The sequence below is a fragment of the Caretta caretta genome, chromosome 14 (genome assembly GCF_965140235.1).
Source record: "Caretta caretta isolate rCarCar2 chromosome 14, rCarCar1.hap1, whole genome shotgun sequence".
NCBI lineage: Eukaryota > Metazoa > Chordata > Testudines > Cheloniidae > Caretta > Caretta caretta.
Window position 1 is genome coordinate 22,394,157 of NC_134219.1, and position 27,479 is coordinate 22,421,635.

Sequence of the window (27,479 nt, forward strand, 5' to 3'; positions counted from 1 at the left end):
CGCACAAAACCCCATCTGCTCCCCAACCAGCCAAACAGGGAAAGTGAAGACCTAGGGAGAAGGAGTCCCCAGGTTGTGTCACTGCTTTGGGGGCAGAGCATTCCCCAGACCCAGCCTGCTGATCTCTGGGCCTCGGGTCCCTGTCCCACTCAGGTCTTTCAGAGGCTTGGGGGGGATGCTGCAGGCAGCAGAATGTTTGCCCTGGGGGGAGTGGCAGGGCCCTTTGCTGGGCAGGGATCCCTTCCCCAGTCTGCTGGGCGCTTGGCTTGGGCCCTCACTGCGGTGACACGGAGAGAGGGGCGGTAATTGCTAATTACCCCTCTGCAGCGCGCCCCCTTGCGGCCGGCTTGGGACGGGGTGAGAGGCGCCGAACTACATCTCCCAGAGCCCCCGGGCCGGGCCGAGCCGGGCCGGGCCAGCAGCCGCAGTAGCAGCCGCCATTGCCCCGGCGAGGCGCTCAGCAGCCTGCAGGGGCGACGCGAAGGTGGGAGCAGGAGGGGCGCGGAGCCGCGCCAGCTCCATGCCGCAGGATGCGCTGAGCAGGGGGTGGGAGCTGCCGCCGCCGCCCGGGAGCATCGCAGCGCGGCCGGGATGGGGGCGGTGAGACGCTGCCGGCCCCAGGCTGCCCGCTCCGCCCGCCGCCGCCGCCGCAGCCGCAGCCGCAGCGCCCGAGCCGCCGCTCTCCCGTCGGGAGCCATGTAACCGCCCGGCTGCTCGCGGATCGCTCCGGCCCCCGGCTCGCTGCCGAGATGAAGAAGCAATTCAACCGCATGCGGCAGCTCGCCAACCAGACCGTGGGCAGGTAAGGGGCGGCCCGGCGGGGAGGGGAGCGGGACCGAACCGGGGCCCTGCTGCGGGTGGGGGGCAGCAGCCTGGGGAACCCCTGCCCCCCCTACTCGTGTGTCCGGTCACTTCCCAGCCAGGGGCCCTTCCTCCCGCTGCGTGCCGCGCCCCTCCCCGTGGGATCGGGGCGCCCTGCTCGGCTTGCGTCCCTGCCAGGTATTTGCTAACTCTCTCTGGCGGGGCAAGTGGCCTCGCAGCTCCCAGACCTGTGTGTATTTCCCCCCTCCCTACCCAGCCTCCTTCCCCCCGGGAAATCCCCCAGTCAATCGCTTGGCTTCTCTCTGTGTTACCGTCTTATTCCTCGGATACCCCCCAGGCAAGCTGCTGCTGGGGCTGGACACAGGCTGGGGCTGTGCAGTGCCCATCGGTACCCTGCGCAGTGGGTGCCGTGTACCTTGTCAGGCTGCTCCTTGGCCTGACGGGTTGTGTTAGGAGCCTGCTGGCTCGGGTTATGGTATCGGTGCGGTGGATTTTTCCAGATGCGCCTCACCTGGATGGCTGTCCCTGCGTATTCACTGGCGTGCCCCGTCCTTTATTCCTCCGTGGCGTTTCCTGGAGGGTGAGATCTCTGCTGGCAGCCTCTCGCTGGGCTCCCACTCGCCTGGCCTTCCTGAGGGGGTCAGCGGCAGTAGGAGTTCGCAGGGGCTAGAGAGGAGGTTAGAGCAGGTGTTGGAAAGGCTGGGAAGGGAGAGAGATGCTGGCAGCAGGCAAGAGCCCAGCGGTAAACAGGGCACAACCCGGCCAGCCAGTGAAGTTTGCTTTGGACTCTGGAGTCAGGCCCCGATCCTGCAGTGAAATGGGGCTCTGTGGGGGGTGGGCATGCACAGCTGTGGCCAGATCGGGGCTTTAGTGACGCTCCCCAAAGATGGTGCCACTGCTAAAAGGCACAAAGAAGCCAGACGCTGGTTTTGGTTACATTTGGTTTTTGCCCTCCGGTTGTGCCATGATGGGAATAGAGCGTCAGCTATGTTGTGTTGTGGCCAGGCCTGGTCCAGTCCTATCCACCTGGACTGATTGATTAAGGAGGCTCTTTGTGGTGCCAGTTAAACTCCACTGTGGGGATGAACATTGTTCTGTTTCTTTGATGACTGGATGTCGTTCTTGGACTATTGCAGACCCCGTATCAGTTTCTCCGGGTTTTGGCTTTGACACTGAACTCATCTCAGGCTGAATCCGGTTGGCTGGTGCCTGGATGGAGCTGGCAGGGTTGGTCCTGATTCTGCAATGAGCTCTATGCAGATGGATCCCATCGAAGTCAGTTTGGGCTTGGGGGATGCCTCACCGTCAGATAGGATCTCGATTGGTTGTCCTACGCCCATCCCTAGGGTTATGCTTGCTAGGATTGGATGGAGCTTGGGAACATCGGGAATACTCTGCGTGATCTGATGTGCTATCTGGGACTGTGTCCAAAGACATGGTTTGGTTTATTGTTGTATAATTCTCCAAGATTTTGCAATGGCTGTCTATATAGAGAGAAAGGGGGAGAGATTTCTTTCTCTAATTAAACAAGTTCTTTTAACTGTCAGAGAGGTGCAGGGGCAATGGAAGGGGAGGGCGGCTGGGTGGATTTTGTGGAACGTTATAACCCAGAAAATGCATCCCCAGGGCAGCGTATTTTGGCTTCTAACCTGTTGTTGTCAGAATCTCATACGCTTTCTAACCATTGGAGTGATGGTCTTGAAAATAACAAGCCCGTGAATCGGCTCAGTTCACGTCACACTTGTAAGCTGCCCAAAACGGAGTTCACCATTCCGAGCGATCTGTTGGGGTGTCATGTCTCTGCTTTTGCATCTGTGCAGTTCACAACCACAAACAGAGTGACCCTGGCGGCCTCTGGTAACCCGGCCCCTGTGACTGCTCTGTTTTGCATTAGCTCACGGAGGTTTGTTGTTTTTATGGCGTTTGCTATGCAGCTCTGGGATGCGATGCGATGCTGTCTTGCCACATGCTCTGATTCAGGATGGAACTTGCACTCATGCTTAAGTGCCTCACTTTCTATGACACCAGATCACACCGAGCAGTGGCCCCAGTCAGTGCTTGGGGCCCCTTTGTGCTAGGTGCTGTGCACCCAACTCACAAAACATGGACCTTACTCAAGGGCTGTCGGATGCAAGGTTTGAAATCCCAAGAAAAATCCAATCAGCTCAGACTCGCAATGATGTCATTTTTATTTCTTTTTGCTTTTGGAGGAGGGGGACTGAACGGGTCCTCTGTTAGACCTTCACCATGCACAGCGCGGGATTGCATCGGCCCTGGTTTGAGTTGCTGTTGCACTATAAAACTGCATGGCACTTTGCAGAGAAGAAACGATAGATTCCCTGCCCCAAGGCGCTTACGATCTCAGGTCTGGATCGTGCAGTGAGTGCTGCACAGAGGGGCCCCTGAAGTAGATGGGTTTCTGCAGGGGCATTCGGATCCACCGGCATTGATGTCATTAAAGGGATCAGGTCTTAAATTAGCCGTTGCACAGGAAGGGCCTGAGGAGCGTGGCAGGGAACAGCAGGGAAGGATCTTACGATGCACTTGTCACATCTGCCTGTTGCTTAGTGTAGTTCTCAAGTGATCAGATGACGATTAGGCGCACTGTCCAGAGTGAAGGCTGCGGTGAAGCTGGGCTAGAGGGGAGAGGTGACTTTTGAGGCGTGCTCTCAACGAGAGTGAGATAGTATAGCAAGCAGCATCAGATGCTCGGTGGGGGTGGGGATGTGTGTGAGGGGGGGTTTACAGCACTACCCGCCCCAAGTGTTTAGGAATCATGAGAGTGCCTGAAAAGTCATGAGATGTTTCTCACTTTGGGGGTATTTCCCTTCTGGTTTCAGAGCCTTTGGGGATCATGTTTCTGGCTTTTCTCCACAGCCACGAGGGCTAGAAACATCCTTCTTTGTTTCAATGGAAGTTGAGGTTCTTACATCATCACCTGGCTCCAGAAGCTGAAACTTTGCAAAGAGCATCAGCTGTCACGAGGCTGGGGATAAAATCACAGGAGTTGGCAAGACTGGATTTACCATTGTAACTATGCCAGCCTCTGGATCTGAACTGTGAGTCGAGCAGACCCCGCTGAGACACTTGCTCTGTGGAATCTGGAATCCTGACCGATAACCTACTGCACATGTGGAGCCAGCTGTTGGAAGCCAGGCGGCTTGCTGAGATAGCTGGTGAACAAAGTGTGTGCTGATTTGAAGGCATGTACTTCTGGGACCTCAGCTGGAGCAGAGCTAAATCACTGTTCCATCTCTTTTGCAGTGTGAGTATGTGGGGTCCTGGCCCTCCCTAAACAGATGGCTTGGTCCTAGCGTCGCTCTGCAGGGTGCTTGCTTTACTCATTTGCTGAGAGCCTTCTGTCCTAGGAACGTATGAATTGCATCCACATCAAGCCCGCATCCTGTATCCGACAGTGACCAGTATGTGATTCTTCAGAGGAAATCTCTTCCCGCCCCTGGTCAGTTAACGGTTGGCTTATGCGCCAAGCCTATGAGTGTTTGTATCTCTCAGCCAGTCTCTTTGGTATGTTGTCTAATCCTAGCATGGATAGTCTCAGCATTCATATAGGTGTCTAATTCTCTATTGAATCCTGCTATGCTATTGGCCAAAATACTGTGGGGTGGCCAGAAGTTCAAGAACCAGGAAAACAGAGGTTATTTAGTCATGTGTATTGATTTTTGGAGCCATCAGTTTTAATAAATAAATAGGCAACTATTGGAATGAATTTTGTCAATTTTTTAATGTCATTAGGTATAACAAAGGGGAGCGAGAGAACTGCCCTCTCTAGGCCTGGCACTGAGACATGCCAGAGGTGTGCATGCGATTTGGTTCTGCTCCCTTTGAAGTCCACAAGTCCTGCCATGGATTTCCATGGGAGCGGGATGGGTGGGGCATGTGGTAGCAGACCCAGGTGCTGGGATACGAGGCGATGGCTGAGGCACAGACCTGGGGAGCAGCACATTCGGAAGCGGTCCCATGAGGAGGTTCGTCAGTGCTGTCTGGGAGAGCAAGCAGGGCTTGGTATGGCCACGTGGAGAGCCGTGCTGGAGGGGGGCTGCAGGTGAAAGGGACTTGGCAGTGGTCAGAACGGGGTTGACTACCGTGGCTGAGGAATGGATGGAGGTTGGAACTTCTGTTTAATGATCACTAAATGTGGTGCTGAGTAAAGGATTGTCCCGAAGAGGTGATGTCCTCACACAGGTCCAGTGTAGGTTGCAGCCGGGTGAGCTTCCTGCAATGCATCTGAACGGGAGGGGCCGCTGAGCTGGAGGGAGAGCTGTTCATCCATCTAACCCCGGGTCTCAGTGCTGAGGTTGCCAGTTCCTGTCTGTTGTAGGAGGGCTTTGGCGATATCGGGACTGAAACTCACCAGCCCCTCCCACAGCAAACAGCTGTCACGAAGTAACAGCCTTCTTTCTCTGTGGATCGTGTCCCCAACATAAGTCACTTGCTTTCATTTGTCTGTAACGATCCCATGACGCGGTTTGTAATAGCCGGGTTTTTCCCCTTTCCCCTCGTTGTTGTTCTGCTTCACCCTAGAGACGCTGCATCTTAGTAGCATGTACATAATTTGTAATCTGCTCTAGGATCTTTTCAGACCAAAATCAGTACAGAAGTAGTGGGGCAGATAAATTCCCAGCTGGGGTAAATCGGCTTAGCTCCATTGGCTTCAGTGGAGCTGATCTACACCAGCTGGGGCTCTCACTCCTAAGTGATTATTATGGAGGCACTTCATAGAGATTTGCCAAGGAGTTACACAGCTATTTGCTAGACAGCGGTACAATGGCCAGTTAGGACTTGGGTGGTATTCCCAGTTCTGGAGGGGGAGTGTACTCTAGTGATCAGAGCAGGGTCAGGAATGCTGGGCTCCGTTCCTGGCTTTGGGAAGATAGCCCGGTCCTGTGGACAGAACAGTGGTTTCAGACGACACACCCAAGTACATATATTTGGCAGCTTCTTTCTGAGAGAGAGTGTGTGGCTGAGAGTAGTGGCTGTGAGTAGGGGCTGCTGTTATCAGGGGCCTGGTCATTACAATGAACTTGTGTAACATTTCAGTTCCCTTATTTTTGAGGTGGCTAATACTCAGCTGATTCCTAAGGCGGATGTACAAGGTGTGAAGGGGGGTGAAGTGCAGGTAAATATGAACAGCAATGGGTGGAGCTGGTGAGACTTGAATTCATGGTATCCTGGCTTCCAGCTCAGTGCACCTTCCACTAGGCTAAGGGATATTTTGACATAGGGAGGGTCTCTCTCTCTTCCTCCAGGCCAGAGGCATGTCAAAATGAGCCTGACCCAATGCTCTGTGGTTAAAAAATGGTGCCACAAACCCAAGCTCAGTCAGAGAGCAGTACCCAGGGTTCTCCAGGCAAAGAGGCTACACGTTCTGGTGCTGGGTGTCTGGCCTCAGAAACCTGGAGTCTGTCGCTGTAAGCCTGCTGTGTGGGCACTAAGGGCTTGGCTTCACATCCAGCATGACAGCGACACAACTGCACTGCTGGAGTGCTTTAGTGGAGATGCTCCTACACTGATAGGAGGGCTTCTCCCATTGGCGTAGTTAACCCACCTCCCTGAGAGGGAGGTAACTATGTGGATGGGAGAAGCTCTCCTGACGATAGCCCTGTTTACCCGGGATGGGGGGGGCTAGGTTGGTAGAACTGTGTCTCGCAGGGGGGTAGATTTTTCACACCCCTGAGCGACGTACTTAAACCAATATAGGTCTGTAGTGTAGACCTGGCTTAAGAGGTGTCCCATATCATGGCATTCCCAGAATGCTCTGGGTGGGCGTCACGCCTGCCTAACCCTTATCCCTTTTAAAGGAACTTTTTTCTTGCCCTCGCTGAGATGAGTGGGGCCCACGCAGGCCATGCTATTCAAGGCGTGTGTGTGCCCTGCAGTTACCCCAAGGCACTGATATACGTTTCCATGTTGTCTCTCTCTCTCTCCTCTTTTCCAAATGCAGCCAAGCATTTTATTTGGCTTCCCCACTGCTGCTGTGCACTGAGCAGACATTGCCACTCAGCAGTGAATATAGCATAATAAACAAAAAAGACACGGTGGATTATTTGTTTGTATGTTTCCCCAGGGCAGTTAACTCACAAGGAACAAATGATTTGCATTTAATCCACTGGTTGCTTGTCTCTTTGGATCCAAGGTGCCTTACTGCCTCACCCACCCCAAAATCTCATTTCCAAGGTATCCTTCCCCCGACTCCCATCTTCAGGGATGGGAGTCATGCTCACAGATAACAGCAGGTCTCTGGGCCACGTTCTGAAACAGATGCAGACATCTGTATGGCTGCTCCCCACTGTTCCTTTAAATATGTATTGGCTGCTTTAAGGGGGAAGGATAATATCCTGGAAGAAGCCGGTTTAATTTGATTCAGGTCTTTTGAGGAACGTTTGTCCCAGAAAACAATTTAATCTTTCCAGAAGACTGGCAATTCCTTCCCCCACGTAGGATTTAAAGGAAATAAAGGCAATAAAGGATCATCTGTATTAGGAGCTTAGCTCTGGTGGATTTGCATCAAAATGTGCACGACAGTTCATGCTAGTGGCTGCTTTTTAGCATAGGAGTTAAAAACAGAAACTGTAATAGAGGTGTGAAATGGGCCTGCCAGTATCAGAATTACTCCAGCTTCTGCTGCTGCATAAACCTTTCCCTAGCAGCTGCAGTGTGAAACTGCCATGATTCCTCACCACTTGGCTGTGCCCTGAGGGTTCTGAATGGTGCTGCCGGGAAACTGACCTGAGCTTTGTCAATTTCACTCTGCTGCAACTTGGGAAAGTGTAGGGACAGCAGTAGAGCCAGAAAGGTTGCCTGCAGACTCTGGCAGACAGCACTGCATCGATTTATGTGCTTCGATTTGGAAGATCAGTTTCATAACCCTGAGTCTTAGAGGCATTCATTTTGTTAAATGGCAGTTTGTATTCTTCTGCAGAAGCTGATGGTTTCGGCTTCCACCCTTGCTAGGGAAAACAAATGAAATTTTCCAGTTCAGCTCATTCAACAGTAAATAGATTAAATTAAATGCACTTGTACTTTTTTGCTCTGATATGCAAGTCTTTTATATGAGGCCCTTTTAAATAATAGTAGTGCATTGGAAAGTGTTACTGGCCGCCATCAGGTGGGTCTTTGGTCATTAGACAATCACTGACCTTGTTGGGGGTGTGCTAAGCTCCCTTCTTTTAGACTAAAGGGGAAGGAGCAATTAAGTCCTTTTACATAATGATGGCTAGAAACAATAGGAGGTTACTGCCCAAGGCTGTGGGCTGCATGGCAAAGCCTGAGCAGGGCTAAGCCATGTGGTCGGAGGGGTTCCCGATTGCAAATGCAAAGGCTGCGGGATTGTTTGGCAAGCTCTCTGTGTTGTGGCCGGGGGATGCAAAAAGCCAGCAAAAGACCATAGAAGCAGCCATGAGAGGGAGAGCTCCTTGGGGCACAGGACTCGCTGGAAAGGCATTGTTCTGTTCAAAAGGATGCTTGTCAGCTTGAGATGTAGTCACTTAAAAAATGTTTCCAAGTCGTCTCAGGTTTCACACCTGTCCCCGAAGGCCCCTGCCAATTCTTGTGCTTTCACAGTTCTCTTTTCCTTACAAATGTCTTCCTCTCCTTGGTTGCTGCATGAAAGACCTGCACGAACAGTAGAAGCAACTGACTCACCATGTGAGAAAAAGGCGAAACTGACAATACAGTAGTGCTGCCAAATGCCCAGTGGAAACAAACTGAAAATGGAGAGGGGAAAAATGTTTTTTTTTACTCTCCCTTGGTTACAGTGGCTCAGCTGTCACCTGTAACGTTAGTTAATGAAATGTGTTCAGACAGTTGACGGTTTTATTATTTATTACAATAGCACCTGCTGGCCCTAACTGAGATCAGGTTCCTATTGTGCTAGGCGCTGGACAAACACAAAGTGAGAGGCAGCAGTTTTAACTTGTTTTGCACTTCATCCAGCCTCATTCACTAGCAGAGGGTTGTTATGTTTGGGTGTGCAGCATTGCAAGAGACATGCATTAGATTCCAGTGCCGAGGCCGTGATCCTGCGTATGCTTAGGTGCTAAAGCAGCTGAGTGAGCTCATTTGAAGTTGATGGCCCTGCTCGGATGGTGTCATAAATATAAAGGGAAGGGTAACCACCTTTCTGTATACAGTGCTATAAAATCCCTCCTGGCCAGAGGCAACATCCTGTTACCTGTAAAGGGTTAAGAAGCTCAGCTCATCTGACTGGCACCTGACCCAAAGGACCAATAAGAGAACCAGATACTTTCGAATCTTGGAGGGGGAATGGCTTTTGTTTGTGCTCTTTGTTTACATTTTTGTTCTCTCTTGGGACTGAGAGAGGCCAGACAGAAATCCATCTTCTCCAACCCATCCTAATCCAAGTCTCCAATATTGCAACCAGTATAGGTAAGCCAGGCAAGGCAGATTAGTTTATCTTTTGTTTTATGTGAATTTTCCCTGTGTTAAGAGGGAGGTTTATTCCTGTTTTCTGTAACTTTAAGGTTTTGCCCAGACAGGGATCCTCTGTGTTTTGAATCTGAATACGCTGTAAAGTATTTTCCATCCTGATTTTACAGAGGGGATTCTTTTACCTTTTCTTTAATTAAATTCTTCTTTTAAGAATCTGATTAATTTTTCATTGTTCTTGAGATCCAAGGGTTTGGGTCTGTGTTCACCTGTACAAATTGGTGAGGATTATTATCAAGCCTTCTCCAGGAAAGGGGGTGTAGGGCTTGGGGGGATATTTTGGGGAAAGACGTCTCCAAGTGGTCTCTTTCCCTGTTCTTTGTTTAAAACGCTTGGTGGTGGCAGTATACTGTTCAAGGCCAAGGCAAAGTTTTACCGTGGGGAAGTTTTTAACCTAAACTGGTAAGAATAAGCTTAGGGGGCCTTTCCTGTGGGTTCCCACATCTGTACCCTAGAGTTCAGAGTGGGGAAGGAACCTTGACAGTTGCTTAGGTAAGCACGTGCAGAAATGTTGACGTGAAGATTGTAAGTTCTTTACCTAGGCCCAGTTCAGGACATAGCTGAAGCATATACTTAAGCAGATACTTAAATCTGAGAATGTGCTAAAGTGCTTTCATGAAATGGGGATCTTAGATGTTAAGTTCTTTGGTGCAAAGGTCTCTAGGTGCTATTACAGTATAATAATAATAGTAATTTTCAATAATCTTCTTAATCTCCTTGCTGGGCAGGGCTCCTTTTATGCTCTTTTAAAAATCCTCCATTTCCAACCTAAGCCACTCTGCCCTTTGTTGTCCCCTTTGAAGCGCTGTGTGGTAGATGCAATGGCTTCAGGCAGGGAGAAAGAACAGAGCTCCGCTCTCCCTTGCTAGCTGCAGAGCCTATCTGTCTTCCCAGATGACTCAGGCAGGAATCATCTTTCTTAGTTCCTCCAGGGTCCATCCCACTAGTTACAAGTGGTGTCGCTGTGAGCCGATATCAGATCAGCACAAGGGGTAATTTTGTGTGCAGTGGTCCTATCCAAAAGTGCCATCCTAAGGGGATGGATGCTTCTCGTTGACTGCGCTGGGAACCAAATTCAGCTGCTGTGCTGGCTGCTTGGCCCCAAAAGCTCTAGGGGCAATTTGCAAATGCAGGGGAGATTCCTATTAAAATCAGGGGCTAGATTCGCCCTCTGGGAGCAGCTGTGATGGAGACAGAATTCAGCTCCAGGGCAGGGCAGGGGGCAGTACTGATCCCTCCCTGGGCAATTCTGCCAGTTTTAAATCAAGGCGGAGCTGCAGAGGAGCGCTACCCTGGAAAGATGCTGAATCCATGTACCTCCCTACCAGCCTGGCCTGACCCCTCTCTGGCCAGCCTTGCCCACTGCAATGGCTTGGTCTGGACCCTGGGCAGAGCAGAGATGGCGTGAGCTGCTTGCATAAGCTGTGTTCTCTATGCTGACAGATTTACCACCCCAAAACCCAGGGAGTGATCCAGGCCCTAAATGTTTGTTGAAACCCTTGGAGAGGCTTGAATCCAAACCTTGGATCTGGGCCTCTTGGAATATTTTGGATTCTTTCTCTTAGTTCCTTTGGAATTGGGTCAAGGTCGTCATCCAGCAGATACAAATGAGATGCCGACAAATTTCAGAACATCCCAGGAGTTAGAGGGCTAAACTGACCTCTGGGTTACACCCGCGCAACCCAAGATCTGGCAACACCATTGACTTCGGGGGAGTTACTCCAGGTTTTTGTTGGGGTATCTGGCCAGTGTGTATCATTTTATTTTTATTTTAAATTTTATTTTATTTTATATTCCCTTAATAAATTTGGGCCCAAACAAATGGGGGGAAGTGGCCCCCGCCCTGAGAATTGGCCCGTTTTGTGGCCGATCCAGGAACGGCTGCCCCTGCGAGACTTGTTTCTGTGAAATGATGGCAGCTGTGTTAGCAAATATCCGGAACGTTCTCAATGGCAATTGACATGCTGCAGTGAAGGTGCTGTAACTTGGGCCCACCTAGCCTCAGTCCAGAGTCCATCGGGAATGGTGCCAAGCGCCTTGGATGGACTCCTCAGGCACCCCAGAGTTTATGGCACTGGAGATATGTCGTCCATCGGGGAAGAAGGAAACAGGACCTAATCTGATGCATTATAAACTCCAGATCACACATTGTCTGTTTCCTGTGGACCCTTTGGCAGTGAAATGAGCTGGTTTGGGGGAGGGAGAGCTGGATTCCAACTCCATTTTTTCCTTTGCCTGCAGCCTTCAAATGCATTTGCTAATCCTCTAGTAGAGAGACTATCATAAGCGAGAAAAGCTAATCCACATGCTGAAGGAATCCAAGTCAAATCTGCTACGGAAAGCAAAGAAAGTAATGGACCAAACGACAGCAGCTCAGATAGCCTTGAAGGTCCTGAGGCTGCACAGATGCAGCGAGAGAGTCCCTTGCTAATTCTGTCAGCAAGCAGGGGAATTACTGTTGTTTGGGCAGAGTCAACAGTAAAATATCCAGGGCATAGCCAGCATGAAGACAGGTGCTTCCAGTTGGAGCTCGATCCTGCAGGCTCCTGTGCACATAAGTAACTCTACTCATGTGAGTAGGTCCCTTGAACTCGAATGGCAATACGCAGGGCAGGGCGTGGGGCCAAGCTGCAGGCGAAGCTAATGCATCTCGAAACTCCTGCAGAGCTAGTCTAGATTGTTTTACACGCCACTGTCTCCTGTTCCCTTCCCTGGGGACTGCTCCGGGAAGGCTTGTGTGCTCCAGTGATCCGGAGAGCCATGCCAGGGGGAGTTCTGACAGCTGGTAGGGCCAGCCAACCCAGACAGGTCAGAGGGTAGGAACCAAATGCAAAGCAGTCTGCTGGCTCCCCAGGTTGCGGTTTGAGTGAAAGGCCAACAACCTCCCCCTGTAAAAGAGCGGCCATTCTGGCAAAGAGCTGTTCAGCCCCTGTGGGATGTCCGACGGCCCGGCAGGCTTCAGAGTGTTCTCCATTCTTGTTTGTTCATGTTGCTGGGGGGTGGGGAGGCTCAAGTTTGTTGCGTGGGCATGGTCTGAGCAGAGGGTATCGGCCTAGCAGGATCAGGAAGGGGCGCTCAGCCCGAGGGGGGAAACGAATGGAAGGGACAGACCAGGGCTGAGTTCTGGGGGCAGTCGTGCTTCATGAGCTGGATGAATGTGGCACGCGTGGGGAGTTAACGACGACTCCTGCTGTTAGAGCCAGCCATGGTGTAAGGGCATCGTCTCCCACTCAGCAATGCCCATCATGGCGTACCTGCATTCTGGGCTGCGTTTGACCCGGTGACCTGCAGGTGAAAGGCCTTTACCAGCTCCCCCAAACATCTGCCTTGCCCACAAGTGATTATACCCAGCTGTTGTTTTTGATAGTTTTCCTGGTTTTTCAAGGGTGCTGCATTTCATCTGGCTGGTAAATGTACTCTCCCTACTTCTGTTATGGTTGGTAACGAATTCCCTGGAAAACCTGCCTTCCCTACCATAGGGGGACCTGTTTCTTCTGTTCTTCTTTACACTCAGGATGAGTGGAGCCTAAGAAACCTGCCTCTGGTGATGTGTTGCTCATCTGGCTACCAGGACAGGTTCTCTGCTAAAATCCCAAGACCCCACTACTACAGTTCCCTAGCAGTCATTAGTCACTCTCAGTGGGAATTCATTACCTGTGTTCAGTGTTGAAAGTTTTCCCCTCCTGGACATATTATTGTGTTCATCTGTGCCTCCAGTCTTCAGGTTTAACTAGCCCACCCTTCCTTTCTGCTAAACATCACTTGCGTCGGTGTCTGCCGCTCTTGGAGACACTTAAGTGTCTTGATTATTGTAGCATGCCATTATTATTAACTTTGGAGGATTACTGGGACTGAGCTGGTCTTAAAACAATAACAGAATTCTCCTCTCTGCTCATTAGGGTTACTGCAGCTTGGTGGCCTAGTGCATTAAATCCTTACCTAAATAATTGTGTTCGGAACAGCCCCTTTTTAAGGCATCCCATTAAAAAAAAAAGTGATAAGCCATAGAGAGCATTGGTTTAATGGTTAAATCATACAACCCGGGGTCAGGAATTCTGGGTTCAAATCCTGTCTCCGACGCTTACTTGCTGTGTGTCCTTAACCTCTCAGGGTATGTCTACACTATGGAATAAGGTCGAATTTATAGAAGTCGGTTTTTTAGAAATCGGTTTTATATATTCGAGTGTGTGTGTCCCCACAGAAAATGCTCTAAGTGCATTAAGTGCATTAACTCGGCGGAGCGCTTCCACAGTACCGAGGCAAGCGTCGACTTCCGGAGCATTGCACTGTGGATAGCTATCCCACAGTTCCCGCAGTCTCCGGAAGGTTCTGGGTTGAGATCCCAATGCCTGATGGGGCTAAAACATTGTCGTGGGTGGTTCTGGGTACATATCGTCAGGCCCCCCTTCCCTCCCTCCCTCCGTGAAAGCAAGGGCAGACAATCGTTTTGCGCCTTTTTTCCTGAGTTACCTGTGCAGACACCATACCACGGCAAGCATGGAGCCCGCTCAGGTAACTGTCACCCTATGTCTCCTGGGTGCTGGCAGACGCGGTATGGCATTGCTGCACAGTAGCAGCAACCCATTGCCTTCTGGCAGCAGACGGTGCAGTACGACTGGTAGTCATTCTTGTCGTGTCCGAGGTGCTCCTGGCCACGTCGGCTGGGAGCGCCTGGGCAGACCTGGGCGCAGGGACTAAATTTGGAGTGACTTGACCAGGTCATTCTCTTTAGTCCTGCAGTCAGTCCTGTTGAACCGTCTTATGGTGAACAGGCAGGCGATACGGATTGCTGGCAATCGTACTGTACCATCTTCTGCCAGGCAGGCAAGAGATGAGGATGGCTAGCAGTCGTACTGTACCATCTTCTGCCGAGCAGCCATGAGATGTGGATGGCATGCAGTCCTTCTGCACCGTCTGCTGCCAGCCAAAGATGTAAAAGATAGATGGAGTGGATCAAAATAAGAAATAGACCAGATTTGTTTTGCATTCATTTGCTTCCCCCCCACCCCCGTCTAGGGGACTCATTCCTCTAGGTCACACTGCAGTCACTCACAGAGAGGGTGCAGCGAGGTAAATCTAGCCATGTATCAATCAGAGGCCAGGCTAACCTCCTTGTTCCAATAAGAACAATTACTTAGGTGCACCATTTCTTATTGGAACCCTCCGTGAAGTCCTGCCTGAAATACTCCTTGATGTAAAGCCACCCCCTTTGTTGATTTTAGCTCCCTGAAGCCAACCCTGTAAGTCATGTCGTCAGTCGCCCCTCCCTGCGTCAGAGAAACGGCAGACAATCGTTCCGCGCCTTTTTTCTGTGCGGACGCCATACCAAGGCAAGCCTGGAGGCCGCTCAGCTCACTTTGGCAATTAGGAGCACATTAAACACAACGCATTATCCAGCAGTATATGCAGCACCAGAACCTGGCAAAGCAATACCGGGCGAGGAGGCAACGTCAGCGCGGTCACGTGAGTGATCAGGACATGGACACAGATTTCTCTGAAAGCATGGGCCCTGCCAATGCATGCATCATGGTGCTAAGGGGGCAGGTTCATGCTGTGGAACGCCGATTCTGGGCTCGGGAAACAAGCACAGACTGGTGGGACCTCATAGTGTTGCAGGTCTGGGACGATTCCCAGTGGCTGCGAAACTTTCGCATGCGTAAGGACACTTTCATGGAACTTTGTGACTTGCTTTCCCCTGCCCTGAGGTGCATGAATACCAAGATGAGAGCAGCCCTCACAGTTGAGAAGCGAGTGGCGATAGCCCTGTGGAAGCTTGCAATGCCAGACAGCTACCGGTCAGTTGGGAATCAATTTGAGGAGTGGGCAAATCTACTGTGGGGGCTGCTGTGATGCAAATAGCCCACGCAATCAAAGATCTGCTGATATCAAGGGTAGTGACCCTGGGAAATGTGCAGGTCATAGTGGATGGCTTTGCTGCAATGGGATTCCCTAACTGTGGTGGGGCCATAGACGGAACCCATATCCCTATCTTGGCACCGGAGCACCAAGCCGCCGAGTACATAAACCGCAAGGGGTACTTTTCAATAGTGCTGCAAGCTCTGGTGGATCACAAGGGACGTTTCACCAACATCAAACGTGGGATGGCCGGGAAAGGTACATGACGCTCGCATCTTCAGGAACTCTGGTCTGTTTCAAAAGCTGCAGGAAGGGACTTTATTCCCAGACCAGAAAATAACTGTTGGGGATGTTGAAATGCCTATAGTTATCCTTGGGGACCCAGCCTACCCCTTAATGCCATGGCTCATGAAGCCGTACACAGGCAGCCTGGACAGTAGTCATGAGCTGTTTAACTACAGGCTGAGCAAGTGCAGAATGGTGGTAGAATGTGCATTTGGATGTTTAAAGGCGCGCTGGCGCAGTTTACTGACTCGCTTAGACCTCAGCAAAACCAATATTCCCACTGTTATTACTGCTTGCTGTGTGCTCCACAATATCTGTGAGAGTAAGGGGGAGACGTTTATGGCGGGGTGGGAGGTTGAGGCAAATTGCCTGGCTGCTAGTTACGCGCAGCCAGACACCAGGGCGGTTAGAAGAGCACAGGAGGGCGCGGTACACATCAGAGAAGCTTTGAAAACCAGTTTCATGACTGGCCAGGCTACGGTGTGAAAGTTCTGTTTGTTTCTCCTTGATGAAACCCCCCGCCCCTTGGTTCACTCTACTTCCCTGTAAGCTAACCACCCTCCCCTCCTCCCTTCAATCACCGCTTGCAGGGGCAATAAAGTCATTGTTGCTTCACATTCATGCATTCTTTATTCATTCATCACACAAATAGGGGGATGACTACCAATGTAGCCCAGGAGGGGTGGTGGAGGAGGGAAGGAAAATGCCACACAGCACTTTAAAAGTTTACAACTTTAAAATTTATTGAATGCCAGCCTTCTGTTTTTTGGGCAATCCTCTGTGGCGGAGTGGCTGGTTGGCCGGTGGCCCCCCCACCGCGTTCTTGGGCGTCTGGGTGAGGAGGCTATGGAACTTGGGGAGGAGGGCAGTTGGTTACACAGGGGCTGTAGTGGCAGTCTGTGCTCCAGCTGCCTTTGCTGCAGCTCAACCATACACTGGAGCATACTGGTTTGGTCCTCCAGCAGCCTCAGCATTGAATCCTGCCTCCTCTTATCACGCTGCCGCCACATTTGAGCTTCAGCCCTGTCTTCAGCCCACCACTTACTTTCTTCAGCCCACCACCTCTCCTCCCGGTCATTTTGTGCTTTCATGCACTCTGACATTATTTGCCTCCACGCATTCGTCTGTGCTCTGTCAGTGCGGGAGGACAGCATGAGCTCGGAGAACATTTCATTGCGAGTGCGTTTTTTTTTCTTTCTAAGCTTCACTAGCCTCTGGGAAGGAGAAGATCCTGTGATCATTGAAACACATGCAGCTGGTGGAGAAAAAAAAAGGGACAGCGGTATTTAAAAAGACACATTTTATAAAACAGTGGCTACACTCTTTCAGAGTAAACCTTGCTGTTAACATTACATACATAGCACATGTGCTTTCGTTACAAGGTCGCATTTTGCCTCCCCCCACCGCATGGCTACCCCCTCAACCTCCCCCCCCCCCTGTGGCTAACAGCGGGGAACATTTCTGTTCAGCCACAGGCAAACAGCCCAGCAGGAATGGGCTTCTCTGAGTGTCCCCTGAAGAAAAGCACTCTATTTCAACCAGGTGACCATGAATTATATCTCACTCTCCTGAGGATAACAAAGAGAGATAAAGAACGGATGTTGTTTGAACGCCAGCAAACATACACTGCAATGCTTTGTTGTACAATGATTCCCGAGTATATGTTACTGGCCTGGAGTGGTAAAGTGTCCTACCATGAAGGACGCAATAAGGCTGCCCTCCCCAGAAACCTTTTGCAAAGGCTTTGGGAGTACATCCAGGAGAGCCGCGAATGCCAGGGCAAATTAATCCTTTCACATGCTTGCTTTTAAACCATGTATAGTATTTTAAAAGGTACACTCACCGGAGGTCCCTTCTCCGCCTGCTGGGTCCAGAAGGCAGCCTTGGGTGGGTTCGTGGGGTACTGGCTCCAGGTCCAGGGTGAGAAACAGTTCCTGGCTGTCGGGAAAACCGGTTTCTCCGCTTGCTTGCTGTGAGCTATCTACAACCTCATCATCATCATCTTCTTCTTCGTCCCCAAAACCTGCTTCCGTATTGCCTCCATCTCCATTGAAGGAGTCAGACAACACGGCTGGGGTAGTGGTGGCTGAACCCCCTAAAATGGCATGCAGCTCATCATAGAAGCGGCATGTTTGGGGCTCTGACCCGGAGCGGCCGTTCGCCTCTCTGGTTTTCTGGTAGGCTTGCCTCAGCTCCTTCAGTTTCACGCGGCACTGCTTCGGGTCCCTGTTATGGCCTCTGTCCTTCATGCCCTGGGAGATTTTGACAAAGGTTTTGGCATTTTGAAAACTGGAACGGAGTTCTGATAGCACGGATTCCTCTCCCCAAACAGCGATCAGATCCCGTACCTCCCGTTCGGTCCATGCTGGAGCTCTTTTGCGATTCTGGGACTCCATCATGATCACCTGTGCTGATGAGCTCTGCATGGTCACCTGCAGCTTGCCACGCTGGCCAAACAGGAAACGAGATTCAAAAGTTCACGGTTCTTTTCCTGTCTACCTGGCCAGTGCATCTGAGTTGAGAGTGCTGTCCAGAGCGGTCACAATGGAGCACTCTGGGATAGCTCCCGGAGGCCAGTACCGTCGAATTGTGTCCACAGTACCCCAAATTCGACCCGGCAAGGCCGATTTAAGCGCTAATCCACTTGTCAGGGGTGGAGTAAGGAAATCGATTTTAAGAGCCCTTTAAGTCGAAATAAAGGGCTTCATCGTGTGGACGGGTGCAGGTTTACATCGATTTAATGCTGCTAAATTCGACCTAAAGTCCTAGTGTAGACCAGGGCTCAGAGCTGTGAAATGGTGATCATGTTTGCACTCTGCATTGTGGGGAAGGAAGGGATGGTGAGGCTCAGTGGCTGTAAAGTGCTTTGCAGATGCTCTCTATAAAATGTTTTATTTCCATTGCTCTGTTTAGCTCTGCCTTGATGACTTTATTGGTCTTTCTGGCGTCTGTGCTTATGTTTGTTCTTCTTTTTCCTTTGGATCACACTGATATCGAGTTAGTAGCAGATACTAGGAAAACTTGCACAATTCCATGGTGGGTCTTACTTGGATTGTCCTATCTTTAGGCAAAAATAACCCCCCAGAAACTTCCAAAAATTTTTTTGAATGTGAATTAATTTGTTTTCAGTGAATCAGAAAATGGGCACTTTACAATTTTATGAAAACTGGCATTTCTGGGTCTCCAAATGTCCCAGCAGGCAGTCATGAATTTATTTTTTAAGATTCACAGATTCCAAGGCCAGAAGGAACCATTGTGATCAGCTAGTCTGAGCTCCTGTACAACACAGAGAACTGCCCCAGAATAATTTCTAGAGCAGATCTTTAGGAAAACATCCAATCTTGATTGAAAAATTGCCAGTGATGGAGAATCCACCATGACCCTTGATACATTGTTCCAATGGTTAACTACTTTTTTAATTTTAAGGGTGAGAGTTCAGGTGCTGAATTCTATTTTTCCGGGTGTCTGCTCCACCCGTGCTTTGCCCCAAGGCCCTATCCCCACCCTGCTCCTTCCCCCAAGGCCCTGCCCTTGTTCCACCTCTTCCCATCCCTGCTCCTCCCCCTCCACAGAAGCCTGCTCACTGCTGTCCCGGGAGCGCCTCCTGCCAGCTGCCAAACAGCTGGTCAGCGGCCTCGCCAAACAGCTGTGTCTGGTGGGTGCTGAGCACCCCCGTTTTTTTTTTCTGTGCATGTGTGAGCCACCGAGTACCCATGGAGTTGGTCTCTATGGGTGAGAGGCTTGGGAAAGGGGGGAATCTTTCCACGCATTTTTTCCATCCTTCTTGACCAGCACTCTTGGATCCCTGCCCTGCATCTAAACTGTATGGTAACGTCCCAAGGAATGGAGGGGACCCTGGCGTTCCTGTGCGAATTATTGTTCCTGTGTGAATTATCGGTTGTTTTCCGAGAGCGCCAGCATCCCAGCAGATCTAGACTCAAGCTCTTTCACAAAAGCAATGGGTTACTTGTCATTAAATCAGGTAGAGTATACTCCATGTGGCTGCACTGGTTTTGTTCTCCATGGTTTGGATGTAGACTTTGCCTAATAAGAAACAAGGGCAGAAGATCAAGGTGGGGTTGAAAAATGTAATGACCAGAGGCTTTTGTTGGGATTTTTCAAAAGTGACCATTGATCTTGGGTCTCTCCATTTTTCTGGTGCCCAGTTTGTAGCACCTTAAAGAAGCCTGGTTCATTTATGGAAAATGCTGGGCACCCCCCATGTCTCCCCCCAAATCCTGGCCCTTGATTTCAGCCATTCAAGTGGTTGACCTTGTTTGAACTGGGGCTTCCTGCCGAAAGGGTAGGTGCAAAGCTGACTGAGAACAGGGAGGTGGGTTTGTTCCCTTGTTTCCCTGGGAAGGAAGGTGGGACGGATTTTAATCCTCCTTTATACAGTGACAGTGACAAAACTGGTGATGAAATATTAATGGAGAGGGAAGAGGAGTGTTTTGTCCCCCAATTGAACATAAATCATGAGCTCCCGCGGTGCTGGAACCCAAACCCCAGGGAGACAACAGAGGCTCTTGCCGTGAATTTGTGAGAATACTCAGACATTTGTGAATATGGGGAGGGTAAACGGGACCATGCCAGGAATGTGCTTGTCACCAGGGTTTCAGAAAACGATGCTTCCCAGAAACTGCTGCTAGAATCTGACCTGACTTTGCAGAGCACTCAACGCACTGAGCATAATTCTGCTGGTGCAAACGGCTAAGTACAGGAGCGAGTGGCTCAGAGGGGGTTAGAGGAGGGTGTTGGGGTTAAGAGGTAGATTAGTGCAGTGGCTCTCAACCTTTCCAGATTATTGTACCCCAGTCAGGAGTCTGATTTGTCCTGCGTACCCCCAGGTTTCACCTCACTGGAAAACTACATGCTTACAAAATCCGACATAAAAATACAAAAGTGTCACAGCACACTATCACTGAACAGTTGCTGACTTTCTTCTGTTTACCATATAATTATAAAATAAATCAATTGGACTATAACTATTGTACTTGCATTTCAGTGGATAGTATATAGAGCAGTCTAAACAAGTCATTGTCTGTATGCCATTTTAGTTTGTACTGACTTTGCTAGTGCTTTTTATGTAGCTTGTTGTTAACCCAGGCAAATATCCAGATGAGTTGATGTACCCCCGGAAGACCTCTGCAGACCCCCAGAGGTACGCTTATCCTTGGTTGAGAACCACTGGATTAGAGCACAGTAATAGACACCCCTCCACTCCCTGCACATTGAGAACTCAAAGGCCTCGAAGAAAGGCATGTTTGTGCTGATGGGCTGGCCAGGACAGACGAAATGCTCAGAGGACAAGAAAAGCACCCCAAGCTAACGCACCCTTTGCTTCAATCGCAGACAGTCCAAGTGAGGATCAAAAGACTGTTTCTAGCCTATGCTGAATATAAAAGCACCGGCTGCTCATTCAAAGTGTGTGTCCTCACTGGCTCCAGCTAATGGGTTGTGTCTTGGGCCAGTGTGCAGATGGAATGGATGTCATGTGTGCAGTGCCCAAAGGTGTGCTTGGAGTCACGCAGGACAGGCAGTGTGACCTGCTTCCCGCCCAGAGGAGCTTTACAACTGCAAATGTGCATGTAATTCAGCAGCCAGCGGTGATGGCGCAGCAGAGGGGGGTGGGGAAAGGTTTGCTGGGATGGCAGAGACAAGCTCAGTCTGAGGCTTGGTTTGTGCAGGCTTTGAAGCGAACACGGGTTCTTTACATTTAGTATTGTAACTAGCTGATTCCTTGGACTCTTTGCAGCAGAAAGGAGGGTTGGATGAGGCTGGGGGGTCGGTCTGCCTGGCAGGTTCTGGGAGAGTTCTCCAACCATGCTGGGCAGCATGGGGAACGGGATGGAGGAGGAGATAGAAGAGGTGTGGCTGAGATCCTTGGCGGAGCGGAGGGGATGTCAGAGATGCAGGCGGGAGCTGAGTACTCGGGGCCTCGAGGGAAGGACAGACCATCTGAATGTGATAGAGCACTTTTGGGGAAATGGCCTCAGACAGCAGCCCCTGGACTGCATCAGGGCAAGGACTGGAGCTGTTCCTTACCCTGCCCACCAGGCAAGGGCAGTTTTACTTCCAGCCGTCATTGAAGTCAGCGAGCAGCGGACGTGAATGGCTCTGGGCGGGGCTGTGGCGGAAATTGCTGAGCCCGTGGAGCGCTTAAGACTCTGGAAAATAGCACCGGTTCCATAGGTGCTGACCTGCAATGACTGCAGGTCAGAGAGCAAGAGCAGGAGATCTGCTCACACCAGGCTCAGGGGATCAGGAAGTGCCCTGGTATTTTCCCTTTTTCGATGCCACCAGTGGTTTTCTCCAGTACCTCTGCACCTGAATGGTGCCAGCCAGCTGCCTCTCCCGCCTGGCTCGAGCAGTGTGGTTTCTGTAGCCTCCCGTTTGCTAGTGCTCATGGGACGTTCGGGGAAAGGCTGGACATTTTGATTTAGGCAACTGTGTGTCCCTTGAAGCTGGACTGTGAAACAGATTGGAAATGCGTGCGTGGGAGGGTTCTGTGTCACTAGTGTGCTTTGGGGATCACGTGTTTGTCACTCTGAAATAGCAACAGTCATTTACCTGGCAGCGGGCGCAGAGTGGGGGGGGGGCTCCTTTTACAAGGTGCATTGTCTGTTAAGGCGAATGGATGTCAGAAGAGGGAGGAGAAAGGCCACCTGGGAAGCCAGCCAGCCGAGTGGCCCGAACAAAGGCCTGTTACAGCCCAGGTACTGCAGATAACCTTTCACCTTCTCTGTCATTCTGGGCCCAGCCTTGCAGGGACCTGAGTGCTTTCAATTCCTATTGGAGTCCAGGGAAGCTGAGAATGCGCCTAGCCTGCCAGGATCGGGACCTTCAAGAACATCACTTTGACCCATTCCCCATACCCCTAATAGCAAGGCCTTGTCTACATGGGAAGGTTGTATCAGTTTACCTCAAATGGGTTTTAAAACCGGAGCTAGCCACTGGGTGAACGGTTAATGTCAGGTGAAGAACGGCTTATTTTGGTTTAGCTGAAACCAATTCCCAGTTGTAGTAGAGACAGAGAGACTAGAAGGAAGCTACTAAGAGGAAAACAATCCTGCTAGCAATAAGTATTTATAATAGAGAGAATGGTGTTTTAAGGAACTGCTAGGTTTCGACCTTTTTTAAGTGTGGTCATAGCCAGGTAAGTGACTGTAAAGCTGGAATTCAGGAATCCCATGTTTCTCTGTGACTCCAGATCTGCTCAGTTTATACACTAAGGGTCTGATTCTTCACTCTGTTACTCTGGGTTTACATCCACAAAACCTCAGTGAAATCAGTAGTTATATCGATGTGAAACTGGACTAACACAGGTTTCAGAGTAGCAGCCATGTTAGTCTATAGTTGCAAAAAGAAAAGGAGGACTTGTGGCACCTTAGAAACTAACCAATTTATTTGAGCATAAGCTTTCGTGAGCTATACTGAATGCATCCGATGAAGTGAGCTGTAGCTCATGAAAGCTTATGCTCAAATAAATTGGTTAGTTTCTAAGGTGCCACAAGTCCTCCTTTTCTTTTTGCGGATACAGGCTAACACGGCTGCTACTCTAAAATAAAGATTCTGCAGTTGAACTTAATGCTGTCTTGGCTGATGATGCATGAGGCAGAACAGACTGGGTATGTCTATGCTGCAATTAGACACCTGCGGCTGGCCCATGTCAACTGACTTGGGTGGGCTAAGGGGCTGTTTCCTTGAGGGGTAGATAGATGTTTGGGCTCAAGCTGGCATCCGGGCTCTAGGACCCTGCAAGCTGGGAGGGTCCGAGAACCCAAACCTCTACACTGCAGTTAAACAGCCCCTGAGTCTGAGTCAGCTGGTATGGGGCAGCTGCGGGGGTAGTATAGACATACCCTCTGGTTCCCTCTCCCATAGCTGCCTCAGCTCTGCCGAGCCAATGGACAGAGAGCCTTGGCTGTGACAGTCCAGCCACCGGAGGTGATTCAGATACAGAGGCTGATTCGTGCAGTCATGAGGGGCAGTTGTCTTTGCAGCTCAAACTCGTGCTTCAAAATCAGAACTAAAATATGAACAAAATCAGAACAAAGGGGAGCTGAAGGCTTTTTGCGACTGCTGCGGGTAGGTGGGACAGGGCAGTTACTGTGCTGAGTCTTTGGGCCGAAGGATGCATGGAGTCTCAAACCGGTCTCACTGCTTTTGGAAATAAAGGGCACCATGGCTTTTCAAGCCCTGAGCGCCGTGGTGGCACCAAAGGTGGGTGCCGCATGCTGGAGAGCAGCTCTGCTGCTCCTTGGCTTTTCTCTCTCCTGCCATTCCCACCACCTTCCATCCTTCCCTCTTGCCTTCTGGTATGTCCTAATATCTTGCACCAGCCGGGGCCTTCGCAGCCACATCATGGATATTCATGTTACAGTCACACATGCTTGCATGGTGCTCTGGCCCTGCGGTAGTTGCTTTGCCAAGAGCTGCACGCATCAAGGAACACACGGCTGCTCCTTTAAATAAATCATCCCTCTTAATAATTCATGGAAGGAAACCATAGTGAAAGCCATTTGCAGAGGGAGGTGGATTTTACGTCACGGGCTCCAGTTCCGGTGCTCATGTGCAGGGTGTTTTCATCTGCTTGCTCTTTCACTGGGGCCTCACTCCCATCGGCGAGTAAAAGAACCCCCTAGGAAAGGCGCAGGCTGTGGAAACAGCAGGAGTCAGCGGGAATTCTCCCTTCGGGCTCTGGGCCATTCTGTTGTGATTGGCGCGTCAGAGCGTTAGTTTAACAGTTCCTTTCCCGCTCTGGTTGGCTCTGCAGGGAGCTGGGGGGCAAGGGGCTCTAGTGGCTAAGCCTGGGCGAGGGCTCCTGGGTTCTTTTCCCAGCTCGGTCACTGGGTGACCTTACTCTGTGCCTCAGTCGCCCTACCTGTGCAATGGAGACAATTCCTCCCTGCTGTGCAGAGGGTTGTGAGGCTCTTGCACAAGTGGCAAAAGAGGTGGTTGCCCCAGAGTGAACGTTGCCTGCGGGTTTCTTGGGCCCTTCCAGGATGTTGGGTGCAGCAAACTCCACCTTGTGAACAGCAGGGAATACAGAGCAAAGGCGCAGCCCGCACAACTGAACTGCCCCAGTGTCCCATAAGCATGCTCGCACTCTGCTCTCGTAGTTACCTGCACCTGCCCTCCACTCAGACACGCAGCCTGCTCCTGGGAGACCCCTGCATCTGCTTCCTTTTACAGCCCCTCCACGGTGCCACCTCACTCTGCTCTCACTGACCCTTCATAACTCCCACACTCATCTCCCCCAAACTGCTCCCCTGCGCCCTGCTACTGACACACCCTTGGCGTCACAGTGGTGCAGCAAGGCGCACTGCGTCTCTCAAGGGATGCATGCCCCTCGTTCCTTTGATCACGCACACGGAGGTTAGGGAGAGGGGCTCACCACCCCTTTCCCCGAGGGGCACGGTCCCCCCACATGCCCTCATTTCACAATCCCAGCTCTGCCAAACTGCTCTAATTAACCTTGCCACCATTCAGTACAACTACACCCCACCCGGTAAGTGCAGCTGGATTGCGTGCCAATAATTTACAGTATCTATTGCCGGTTCCTTGAGGGGGGACTAACAATGCATGAAATGAGGTGTCCAGACCTCCCCAGCCAGAGTGCTGTTGTGTGGGGGGAGGTAAAAAGTGGCTAATAGGGGGATCAGGGAGCCAAATTCCTTATATACCACCCTCAAAAGACCCATATGGTTCTGAGCAGCTGTGGGAAAGTCCAGATTGTTCATACACTGTGATGGCACCACCCGCCCATCAGCCCCACGCTTTCCAGTACACTGGGCATCCGTGTTCATGTTAACTAGAGGCTCATTGAGGCTCTGTTTTGTGGGCTGGGAAATGGCAGGTTCTGTCTGTCCTGCTGTCCGGGTTCCTTCCCCACTCTGAACTCTAGGGTACAGATGTGGGGACCCACATGAGAGACCCCCTAAGCTTATTTCTACCAGCTTAGGTTAAAACTTCCCCAAGGCACAAAGTCTTTGCCCTTGGATTAGGTAAACACTGCCACCACCAAGTGATTTAACAAACAATCAGGGAAAGGACCACTTCGAGTTCCTATTGCCCCAAAATATCCCCCCAAGCCCTTACACCCCCTTTCCTGGGGAGTCTTGAGAATAAACAAGATGAGCACAAACCAGCCTTGGATTTTTAAGACCCAAAAAACTCACAGATTCTTAAAAAAACAGAACTTTATTAGAAGAACAAAAAAAGATAAGAGAACAACTCTGTAAGATCAGAATGGAAGATAATCCTACAGGCAGTCAGATTCAGAACACAGAGAATCCCTCTAGGCAAAACCTTAAGTTACAAAAAGACACAAAAACAGGAATACACATTTCCTCCAGCACAGCGAATTTCACAAGTCAAAACAAAGAAAACCTAATGCATTTTCTAGCTAGATTATTTACTAACTTTACAGGAGTTGGAGGGCTTGCATCCTTGATCTGTTCCCAGCAAAGGTATCAGACAGATAGACAAAAGCCTTTTCCCCCACCTCCAGATTTGAAAGTATCTTGTCCCCTCATTGGTCATTTTGGGTCAGGTGCCAGCCAGGTTACCTGAGCTTCTTAATCCTTTACAGGTAAAAGGACTTTGCCCCTGACCAGGAGGAATTTTATAGCACTGTATACAGAAAGGTGGTTACCCTTCCCTTTATATTTATGACACCTGCCATGCAGTGTTTCATGGCTCCGAGCCACCCCCCGGGGTTTCACTGCTTTTAGTTTGATCTGGAGGCACAGGGAGCACAAGTCAGCAGATGGGCTCCCCCCAGCAAAGCCCCCATGATGGGAAGCAGGGAGAGCAGCTTTCCTGTGGTTAACCAGAGGCTCAGGCCGAGAGATGCCTCCTGCCTAACCTCTCTGAGGGTCCTGAGAATCACGCTCCTCCCTGCCCCAGCAAATGGAGAGGAAGGGGCCAACGCAGGTCGCAGCAAGGGAGCTGTCTGGTCGGCTGAGGCAGTGCCAGCTTTCAGAGCGCAGCGGGACGCCAGCTTTCAGAGCGCAGCGGCGCTTCTGGGATGGGTCACTTGGGGCTGGTTACTGTTGATTGCCTGGCGCTGGTTTTGGTGATCGCTGCCGAGCGCCAACGGGACGAACGCACAAACACACGTCGTTAGCCTTTCGAACGCATCTCGCCTGCCTTTCCCCTCGGCGGTGGCTGAGGACCAGGTTCTCAGCTGGAATTGTCCCAGTGGGTAACCTCCTTCTTGGAACGACATGTTCCTGTCCGTGCGTCTCCTGTCCGTGCGTCCGTGTTCCTGTCCGTGCGTCTCCTGCCAAAGGACCACGTGAGCCCTGGAGAAGGGAAGCCAAACCCAATGGGTCTCCCTCCCATCACAAAGCAAAAGGGCTCCTCTTCCCCATGCTGCGTCTCTGTGTGAAAGCCTACGCAGAAGAGCCTGGCCGTGTGATCCCAGCACCACATGCAGCCCGTTAAAGGCTTGGCCAGAAGTGCACCCATGTTAGCAATGTTGCAAAAATGCACGTATCATTGAAACTCTGATTGCTCCTTTGAGCTGTGCAGGCTGCATGCCTGACAGGGACAAGCTGTCTAGCCCCGTACATCAGCCCTGACTCCATCTCTCTCTCCTACTTTTAGGGTTTGTGTGCATGGGGAAGTTTAACCCAGAGTGAGTTTATACTGGATTAGTTAAACTGGATTAAGCCCTGTACGGACACTCTGATTTGGAATAAAAGTACCCTTAATTTGGTTTCGCTTCAGTTCCCTTCCAAAGCAGAATAATTATTCTGGCATAGAATCATTTTTAATTCAGAATAGAGTATCCCTATGGAGGGGTATCCTGCAGTAGCTGTCCAGTCAGTTGCCCTGTGCAGACAAACCCTTAAATGTACAATTATTGGTGGCCTCAGTGCAGTTCCTGGTTGGAAGCTCATTTGGGTGGAGATTCTTGTCCTATGTGTGTACAGCACCTAGCGTAGTGGTGGCCTTCTATCCGAACGGTGCCCATGAAGTGCTGTCATCAATGATTGATGGTGGAACATCTTCTCTGCAAGAGAAATGGAATGAAATGAAAA

The 27,479-nt window shown here is 50.7% G+C and overlaps 1 protein-coding gene across 12 annotated transcripts in view; it reads left to right on the forward strand.

Moving 5' to 3' along the window:
• Nucleotides 1–455: 455 nt before the first annotated feature.
• Nucleotides 456–27,479, forward strand: part of ARHGAP44 (Rho GTPase activating protein 44) — a 157,566-nt gene continuing 130,542 nt past the window's right edge. For 4 of the 12 annotated variants that reach the window (XM_048817558.2, XM_048817559.2, XM_048817561.2 and 1 more), the window contains exon 1: nt 463–802. In XM_048817558.2, coding sequence (XP_048673515.1) covers nt 750–802 — 53 coding nt within the window. In that variant the 5' untranslated portion in view covers nt 463–749. Of the gene's footprint in view, nt 803–27,479 lie in introns of all 12 variants that reach the window. The other 8 variants (XM_048817566.2, XM_048817567.2, XM_048817568.2 and 5 more) reach the window with 5 other exon arrangements.